The sequence below is a fragment of the Calidris pugnax genome, unplaced genomic scaffold (genome assembly GCF_001431845.1).
Source record: "Calidris pugnax isolate Ruff unplaced genomic scaffold, ASM143184v1 scaffold932, whole genome shotgun sequence".
NCBI classification, from domain to species: Eukaryota; Metazoa; Chordata; class Aves; order Charadriiformes; family Scolopacidae; genus Calidris; species Calidris pugnax.
The window spans coordinates 128816-138562 of NW_015091641.1; the positions used below are offsets into that span (position 1 = coordinate 128816).

General features: G+C 67.0%; 1 protein-coding gene across 1 annotated transcript; it reads left to right on the forward strand.

Annotated features, from left to right (window-relative positions):
- Positions 1 to 252: 252 nt before the first annotated feature.
- On the forward strand, positions 253 to 1931 carry LOC106899933 (helicase SRCAP-like; the record flags this gene model as incomplete). The annotated part of the gene is made up of 3 exons (XM_014961871.1): positions 253 to 523; positions 612 to 798; positions 1765 to 1931. Coding segments are annotated over exons 1-3 (440 nt in total), but the record flags the coding sequence as incomplete, so codon positions are not given.
- Between the last annotated feature and the right edge of the window lie 7816 nt (positions 1932 to 9747).

Sequence of the window (9747 nt, forward strand, 5' to 3'; positions counted from 1 at the left end):
CCCCCAATTTGGATGGCAGCAGGGTAGACGTGTCCCCGTTTTGGGGTGACCCCTATTTTGGGGGGTAGGGGTAGAGCCCCGGTTGTGGGGGCGGTTTGAGTGGAACGGGATGGGGTGGGGTGGTCCCTGGGTTGGGGTGACCCCCCCTTTTTGGGGTGACCCCCCCTTTTGGGGTGCAGCAGGGTGGGAGTGACCCCCATTTGGGGGTTCAGTGGAGCGAGGGTGAGCCGTGTTTTGGGGCACAACCACCTGCAGACGTTGACCTCTGGGTTGACCTCCATCGCCCCCCCCGCCCCACTTTATTGGAGGGTGGGGTGTCGTCCCCCCCCTTTTTTTGTGGGGTGGAACCCCCTAAGAAGGCAGCATCTGATTGGCCGGTTCCGCAGGTGCTCCGCCCCTTCCTGCTGCGCCGTCTGAAGGTGGACGTGGAGAAGCAGATGCCCAAGAAGTACGAGCACGTCCTCAAGTGCCGCCTCTCCAAGCGCCAGCGCTACCTCTACGATGACTTCATGGGCCAGGCCAGGTGGGGTGGCACGTCCCCATGGGTCACCACGGGTCACCCCGACTCCCCATCCTAACCGGTGTGTCCCCCCTCCCCCCCGCCCCGACAGCACCAAGGCCACCTTGGCCAGTGGCCACTTCATGAGCGTCATCAACGTCCTGATGCAGCTGCGCAAGGTCTGCAACCACCCCGACCTCTTCGAGCCCCGGCCCGTCCACTCGCCCTTCATCACCGATGGCCTCTGCCTCCTCACCCCCTCCCTCGTCCTCCGCGCCCTCGACCCCCACCCCTTCAAGGTGACACCAACCGCCAGCGAGGGGGACGTCAACGGGGTTGGGCTGGGGCGGGGGGCAACCAAGAGATGGTTGGAGGTGGAGTTGGGTTGTCCCCCAGCACCCAAGTGGTCTGGGGGGGCAACCAAGAGATGGTTGGAGGTGGAGTTGGGTTGTCCACCAGCACCCAAGTGGACTGGGGGGGCAACCAAGAGATGGTTGGAGGTGGAGTTGGGTTGTCCACCAGCACCCAAGTGAACTGGGGTGGCCCTGTGGTGGCACTTCTGGGAGGGAGAGGCACTAGGGTGGCCCTGTGGTGGCAGTTCTTGGGAGACAGAGGCATTGGGTGGCCCTGTGGTGGCACTTCTGGGAGGGAGAGGCACTAGGGTGGCCCTGTGGTGGCAGTTCTTGGGAGATAGAGGCATTGGGTGACCCTGTGGTGGCACTTCTGGGAGGGAGAGGCACTAGGGTGGCCCTGTGGTGGCAGCTCTTGGGAGACAGAGGCACTGTGTGACCCTGTGGTGGCACTTCTGGGAGGGAGAGGCACTAGGGTGGCCTCATGGTGGCCCTGTGGTGGCAGTTCTTGGGAGATAGAAGCATTGGGTGGCCCTGTGGTGGCACTTTTGGGAGGGAGAAGCCTCAGGGTGGCCTCATGGTGGCCCTGTGGTGGCAGTTCTTGGGAGATAGAAGCATTGGGTGGCCCTGTGGTGGCATTTCTGGGAGGGAGAGGACACGGGAAGCATCAGATGAAGGGTTCAAGGTCTTGAGTAGGGTCATGGGGACATGGATGACATTTAGCAACAGCCTGAGGTGACAGGGGCCACCCTCTCATTGTCACCAGCACTTGGGGCGGTGCCATGTCCTCGTGGTGGCACCTCTGGGGATGTGGAGGACGTGGAGACCCTCCAGCCCCAGGGCTCTAGGTCCTGGCTGAGGGGGACCGAGCTGGCCCGAGGTGGTCACGGGCCACCCTGTGGTTGTCCCCAGCAGGTGGACATGGGGCTGTTCGACCTGGTGACCCTGGAGGGCCGGGTGTCCCGCTACGCGGCCGACACCTTCCTGCCCCGCTGGCGGGTGACACGGCGCCTGGTGGAGGACATCGCCGCCGCCCCCGACCCCCCCCCGCGCCCCAAACCTGTCCGCATGAAAGTCAACCGGTGAGGGGGGACGTTGGGGACACCGGGGGGGCCTTGGGGACACTGGGGTGGTGGTGGGGCCCTTGGGGACACTGGGGTGGTGGTGGGGCCTTTGGGGACACAAGGGGTTCTTGGGGACACCGGAGTGGAGGGGGAAACTTGGGGACATCAGGGTGGCCTTGGGGACACTTAGGTGGTGGAAGGACCTTGGGAACACCATGGGCACCAGAGGGGTCAACAGGATGGTGGTGGGACCCTTGGGGACACCAGGGGTGGCCTTGGGGACACTGGGGTGGTGGTGGGGCCCTTGGCCACACTGGGGTGGCCTTGGGGACACTGGGGTGGTGGTGGGGCCTTTGGGGACACCGGGGTGGCCTTGGGGACACTGGGGTGGTGGTGGGGCCTTTGGGGACACCAAGGTGGCCTTGGGGACACTTAGGTGGTGGAAGGACCTTGGGAACACCATGGGCACCAGAGGGGTCAACAGGATGGTGGTGGGACCCTTGGGGACACCAGGGGTGGCCTTGGGGACACTGGGGTGGTGGTGGGGCCCTTGGCCACACTGGGGTGGCCTTGGGGACACTGGGGTGGTGGTGGGGCCTTTGGGGACACCGGGGTGGCCTTGGGGACACTGGGGTGGTGGTGGGGCCTTTGGGGACACCAAGGTGGCCTTGGGGACACTGGGGTGGTGGTGGGGCCTTTGGGGACACCGGGGTGGCCTTGGGGACACTGGGGTGGTGGTGGGGCCTTTGGGGACACCAAGGTGGCCTTGGGGACACTTAGGTGGTGGAAGGACCTTGGGAACACCATGGGCACCAGAGGGGTCAACAGGATGGTGGTGGGACCCTTGGGGACACCAGGGGTGGCCTTGGGGACACTGGGGTGGTGGTGGGGCCCTTGGCCACACTGGGGTGGCCTTGGGGACACTGGGGTGGTGGTGGGGCCTTTGGGGACACCGGGGTGGCCTTGGGGACACTGGGGTGGTGGTGGGGCCTTTGGGGACACCAAGGTGGCCTTGGGGACACTGGGGTGGTGGTGGGGCCTTTGGGGACACCGGGGTGGCCTTGGGGACACTGGGGTGGTGGTGGGGCCTTTGGGGACACCAAGGTGGCCTTGGGGACACTTAGGTGGTGGAAGGACCTTGGGAACACCATGGGCACCAGAGGGGTCAACAGGATGGTGGTGGGACCCTTGGGGACACCAGGGGTGGCCTTGGGGACACTGGGGTGGTGGTGGGGCCCTTGGCCACACTGGGGTGGCCTTGGGGACACTGGGGTGGTGGTGGGGCCTTTGGGGACACCGGGGTGGCCTTGGGGACACTGGGGTGGTGGTGGGGCCTTTGGGGACACCAAGGTGGCCTTGGGGACACTGGGGTGGTGGTGGGGCCTTTGGGGACACCGGGGTGGCCTTGGGGACACTGGGGTGGTGGTGGGGCCTTTGGGGACACCAAGGTGGCCTTGGGGACACTTAGGTGGTGGAAGGACCTTGGGAACACCATGGGCACCAGAGGGGTCAACAGGATGGTGGTGGGACCCTTGGGGACACCAGGGGTGGCCTTGGGGACACTGGGGTGGTGGTGGGGCCCTTGGCCACACTGGGGTGGCCTTGGGGACACTGGGGTGGTGGTGGGGCCTTTGGGGACACCGGGGTGGCCTTGGGGACACTGGGGTGGTGGTGGGGCCTTTGGGGACACCAAGGTGGCCTTGGGGACACTGGGGTGGTGGTGGGGCCTTTGGGGACACCGGGGTGGCCTTGGGGACACTGGGGTGGTGGTGGGGCCTTTGGGGACACCAAGGTGGCCTTGGGGACACTTAGGTGGTGGAAGGACCTTGGGAACACCATGGGCACCAGAGGGGTCAACAGGATGGTGGTGGGACCCTTGGGGACACCAGGGGTGGCCTTGGGGACACTGGGGTGGTGGTGGGGCCCTTGGCCACACTGGGGTGGCCTTGGGGACACTGGGGTGGTGGTGGGGCCTTTGGGGACACCGGGGTGGCCTTGGGGACACTGGGGTGGTGGTGGGGCCTTTGGGGACACCAAGGTGGCCTTGGGGACACTGGGGTGGTGGTGGGGCCTTTGGGGACACCGGGGTGGCCTTGGGGACACTGGGGTGGTGGTGGGGCCTTTGGGGACACCAAGGTGGCCTTGGGGACACTTAGGTGGTGGAAGGACCTTGGGAACACCATGGGCACCAGAGGGGTCAACAGGATGGTGGTGGGACCCTTGGGGACACCAGGGGTGGCCTTGGGGACACTGGGGTGGTGGTGGGGCCCTTGGCCACACTGGGGTGGCCTTGGGGACACTGGGGTGGTGGTGGGGCCTTTGGGGACACCGGGGTGGCCTTGGGGACACTGGGGTGGTGGTGGGGCCTTTGGGGACACCAAGGTGGCCTTGGGGACACTGGGGTGGTGGTGGGGCCTTTGGGGACACCGGGGTGGCCTTGGGGACACTGGGGTGGTGGTGGGGCCTTTGGGGACACCAAGGTGGCCTTGGGGACACTTAGGTGGTGGAAGGACCTTGGGAACACCATGGGCACCAGAGGGGTCAACAGGATGGTGGTGGGACCCTTGGGGACACCAGGGGTGGCCTTGGGGACACTGGGGTGGTGGTGGGGCCCTTGGCCACACTGGGGTGGCCTTGGGGACACTGGGGTGGTGGTGGGGCCTTTGGGGACACCGGGGTGGCCTTGGGGACACTGGGGTGGTGGTGGGGCCTTTGGGGACACCAAGGTGGCCTTGGGGACACTGGGGTGGTGGTGGGGCCTTTGGGGACACCGGGGTGGCCTTGGGGACACTGGGGTGGTGGTGGGGCCTTTGGGGACACCAAGGTGGCCTTGGGGACACTTAGGTGGTGGAAGGACCTTGGGAACACCATGGGCACCAGAGGGGTCAACAGGATGGTGGTGGGACCCTTGGGGACACCAGGGGTGGCCTTGGGGACACTGGGGTGGTGGTGGGGCCCTTGGCCACACTGGGGTGGCCTTGGGGACACTGGGGTGGTGGTGGGGCCTTTGGGGACACCGGGGTGGCCTTGGGGACACTGGGGTGGTGGTGGGGCCTTTGGGGACACCAAGGTGGCCTTGGGGACACTGGGGTGGTGGTGGGGCCTTTGGGGACACCGGGGTGGCCTTGGGGACACTGGGGTGGTGGTGGGGCCTTTGGGGACACCAAGGTGGCCTTGGGGACACTTAGGTGGTGGAAGGACCTTGGGAACACCATGGGCACCAGAGGGGTCAACAGGATGGTGGTGGGACCCTTGGGGACACCAGGGGTGGCCTTGGGGACACTGGGGTGGTGGTGGGGCCCTTGGCCACACTGGGGTGGCCTTGGGGACACTGGGGTGGTGGTGGGGCCTTTGGGGACACCGGGGTGGCCTTGGGGACACTGGGGTGGTGGTGGGGCCTTTGGGGACACCAAGGTGGCCTTGGGGACACTGGGGTGGTGGTGGGGCCTTTGGGGACACCGGGGTGGCCTTGGGGACACTGGGGTGGTGGTGGGGCCTTTGGGGACACCAAGGTGGCCTTGGGGACACTTAGGTGGTGGAAGGACCTTGGGAACACCATGGGCACCAGAGGGGTCAACAGGATGGTGGTGGGACCCTTGGGGACACCAGGGGTGGCCTTGGGGACACTGGGGTGGTGGTGGGGCCCTTGGCCACACTGGGGTGGCCTTGGGGACACTGGGGTGGTGGTGGGGCCTTTGGGGACACCGGGGTGGCCTTGGGGACACTGGGGTGGTGGTGGGGCCTTTGGGGACACCAAGGTGGCCTTGGGGACACTGGGGTGGTGGTGGGGCCTTTGGGGACACCGGGGTGGCCTTGGGGACACTGGGGTGGTGGTGGGGCCTTTGGGGACACCAAGGTGGCCTTGGGGACACTTAGGTGGTGGAAGGACCTTGGGAACACCATGGGCACCAGAGGGGTCAACAGGATGGTGGTGGGACCCTTGGGGACACCAGGGGTGGCCTTGGGGACACTGGGGTGGTGGTGGGGCCCTTGGCCACACTGGGGTGGCCTTGGGGACACTGGGGTGGTGGTGGGGCCTTTGGGGACACCGGGGTGGCCTTGGGGACACTGGGGTGGTGGTGGGGCCTTTGGGGACACCAAGGTGGCCTTGGGGACACTGGGGTGGTGGTGGGGCCTTTGGGGACACCGGGGTGGCCTTGGGGACACTGGGGTGGTGGTGGGGCCTTTGGGGACACCAAGGTGGCCTTGGGGACACTTAGGTGGTGGAAGGACCTTGGGAACACCATGGGCACCAGAGGGGTCAACAGGATGGTGGTGGGACCCTTGGGGACACCAGGGGTGGCCTTGGGGACACTGGGGTGGTGGTGGGGCCCTTGGCCACACTGGGGTGGCCTTGGGGACACTGGGGTGGTGGTGGGGCCTTTGGGGACACCGGGGTGGCCTTGGGGACACTGGGGTGGTGGTGGGGCCTTTGGGGACACCAAGGTGGCCTTGGGGACACTGGGGTGGTGGTGGGGCCTTTGGGGACACCGGGGTGGCCTTGGGGACACTGGGGTGGTGGTGGGGCCTTTGGGGACACCAAGGTGGCCTTGGGGACACTTAGGTGGTGGAAGGACCTTGGGAACACCATGGGCACCAGAGGGGTCAACAGGATGGTGGTGGGACCCTTGGGGACACCAGGGGTGGCCTTGGGGACACTGGGGTGGTGGTGGGGCCCTTGGCCACACTGGGGTGGCCTTGGGGACACTGGGGTGGTGGTGGGGCCTTTGGGGACACCGGGGTGGCCTTGGGGACACTGGGGTGGTGGTGGGGCCTTTGGGGACACCAAGGTGGCCTTGGGGACACTGGGGTGGTGGTGGGGCCTTTGGGGACACCGGGGTGGCCTTGGGGACACTGGGGTGGTGGTGGGGCCTTTGGGGACACCAAGGTGGCCTTGGGGACACTTAGGTGGTGGAAGGACCTTGGGAACACCATGGGCACCAGAGGGGTCAACAGGATGGTGGTGGGACCCTTGGGGACACCAGGGGTGGCCTTGGGGACACTGGGGTGGTGGTGGGGCCCTTGGCCACACTGGGGTGGCCTTGGGGACACTGGGGTGGTGGTGGGGCCTTTGGGGACACCGGGGTGGCCTTGGGGACACTGGGGTGGTGGTGGGGCCTTTGGGGACACCAAGGTGGCCTTGGGGACACTGGGGTGGTGGTGGGGCCTTTGGGGACACCGGGGTGGCCTTGGGGACACTGGGGTGGTGGTGGGGCCTTTGGGGACACCAAGGTGGCCTTGGGGACACTTAGGTGGTGGAAGGACCTTGGGAACACCATGGGCACCAGAGGGGTCAACAGGATGGTGGTGGGACCCTTGGGGACACCAGGGGTGGCCTTGGGGACACTGGGGTGGTGGTGGGGCCCTTGGCCACACTGGGGTGGCCTTGGGGACACTGGGGTGGTGGTGGGGCCTTTGGGGACACCGGGGTGGCCTTGGGGACACTGGGGTGGTGGTGGGGCCTTTGGGGACACCAAGGTGGCCTTGGGGACACTGGGGTGGTGGTGGGGCCTTTGGGGACACCGGGGTGGCCTTGGGGACACTGGGGTGGTGGTGGGGCCTTTGGGGACACCAAGGTGGCCTTGGGGACACTTAGGTGGTGGAAGGACCTTGGGAACACCATGGGCACCAGAGGGGTCAACAGGATGGTGGTGGGACCCTTGGGGACACCAGGGGTGGCCTTGGGGACACTGGGGTGGTGGTGGGGCCCTTGGCCACACTGGGGTGGCCTTGGGGACACTGGGGTGGTGGTGGGGCCTTTGGGGACACCGGGGTGGCCTTGGGGACACTGGGGTGGTGGTGGGGCCTTTGGGGACACCAAGGTGGCCTTGGGGACACTGGGGTGGTGGTGGGGCCTTTGGGGACACCGGGGTGGCCTTGGGGACACTGGGGTGGTGGTGGGGCCTTTGGGGACACCAAGGTGGCCTTGGGGACACTTAGGTGGTGGAAGGACCTTGGGAACACCATGGGCACCAGAGGGGTCAACAGGATGGTGGTGGGACCCTTGGGGACACCAGGGGTGGCCTTGGGGACACTGGGGTGGTGGTGGGGCCCTTGGCCACACTGGGGTGGCCTTGGGGACACTGGGGTGGTGGTGGGGCCTTTGGGGACACCGGGGTGGCCTTGGGGACACTGGGGTGGTGGTGGGGCCTTTGGGGACACCAAGGTGGCCTTGGGGACACTGGGGTGGTGGTGGGGCCTTTGGGGACACCGGGGTGGCCTTGGGGACACTGGGGTGGTGGTGGGGCCTTTGGGGACACCAAGGTGGCCTTGGGGACACTTAGGTGGTGGAAGGACCTTGGGAACACCATGGGCACCAGAGGGGTCAACAGGATGGTGGTGGGACCCTTGGGGACACCAGGGGTGGCCTTGGGGACACTGGGGTGGTGGTGGGGCCCTTGGCCACACTGGGGTGGCCTTGGGGACACTGGGGTGGTGGTGGGGCCTTTGGGGACACCGGGGTGGCCTTGGGGACACTGGGGTGGTGGTGGGGCCTTTGGGGACACCAAGGTGGCCTTGGGGACACTGGGGTGGTGGTGGGGCCTTTGGGGACACCGGGGTGGCCTTGGGGACACTGGGGTGGTGGTGGGGCCTTTGGGGACACCAAGGTGGCCTTGGGGACACTTAGGTGGTGGAAGGACCTTGGGAACACCATGGGCACCAGAGGGGTCAACAGGATGGTGGTGGGACCCTTGGGGACACCAGGGGTGGCCTTGGGGACACTGGGGTGGTGGTGGGGCCCTTGGCCACACTGGGGTGGCCTTGGGGACACTGGGGTGGTGGTGGGGCCTTTGGGGACACCGGGGTGGCCTTGGGGACACTGGGGTGGTGGTGGGGCCTTTGGGGACACCAAGGTGGCCTTGGGGACACTGGGGTGGTGGTGGGGCCTTTGGGGACACCGGGGTGGCCTTGGGGACACTGGGGTGGTGGTGGGGCCTTTGGGGACACCAAGGTGGCCTTGGGGACACTTAGGTGGTGGAAGGACCTTGGGAACACCATGGGCACCAGAGGGGTCAACAGGATGGTGGTGGGACCCTTGGGGACACCAGGGGTGGCCTTGGGGACACTGGGGTGGTGGTGGGGCCCTTGGCCACACTGGGGTGGCCTTGGGGACACTGGGGTGGTGGTGGGGCCTTTGGGGACACCGGGGTGGCCTTGGGGACACTGGGGTGGTGGTGGGGCCTTTGGGGACACCAAGGTGGCCTTGGGGACACTGGGGTGGTGGTGGGGCCTTTGGGGACACCGGGGTGGCCTTGGGGACACTGGGGTGGTGGTGGGGCCTTTGGGGACACCAAGGTGGCCTTGGGGACACTTAGGTGGTGGAAGGACCTTGGGAACACCATGGGCACCAGAGGGGTCAACAGGATGGTGGTGGGACCCTTGGGGACACCAGGGGTGGCCTTGGGGACACTGGGGTGGTGGTGGGGCCCTTGGCCACACTGGGGTGGCCTTGGGGACACTGGGGTGGTGGTGGGGCCTTTGGGGACACCGGGGTGGCCTTGGGGACACTGGGGTGGTGGTGGGGCCTTTGGGGACACCAAGGTGGCCTTGGGGACACTGGGGTGGTGGTGGGGCCTTTGGGGACACCGGGGTGGCCTTGGGGACACTGGGGTGGTGGTGGGGCCTTTGGGGACACCAAGGTGGCCTTGGGGACACTTAGGTGGTGGAAGGACCTTGGGAACACCATGGGCACCAGAGGGGTCAACAGGATGGTGGTGGGACCCTTGGGGACACCAGGGGTGGCCTTGGGGACACTGGGGTGGTGGTGGGGCCCTTGGCCACACTGGGGTGGCCTTGGGGACACTGGGGTGGTGGTGGGGCCTTTGGGGACACC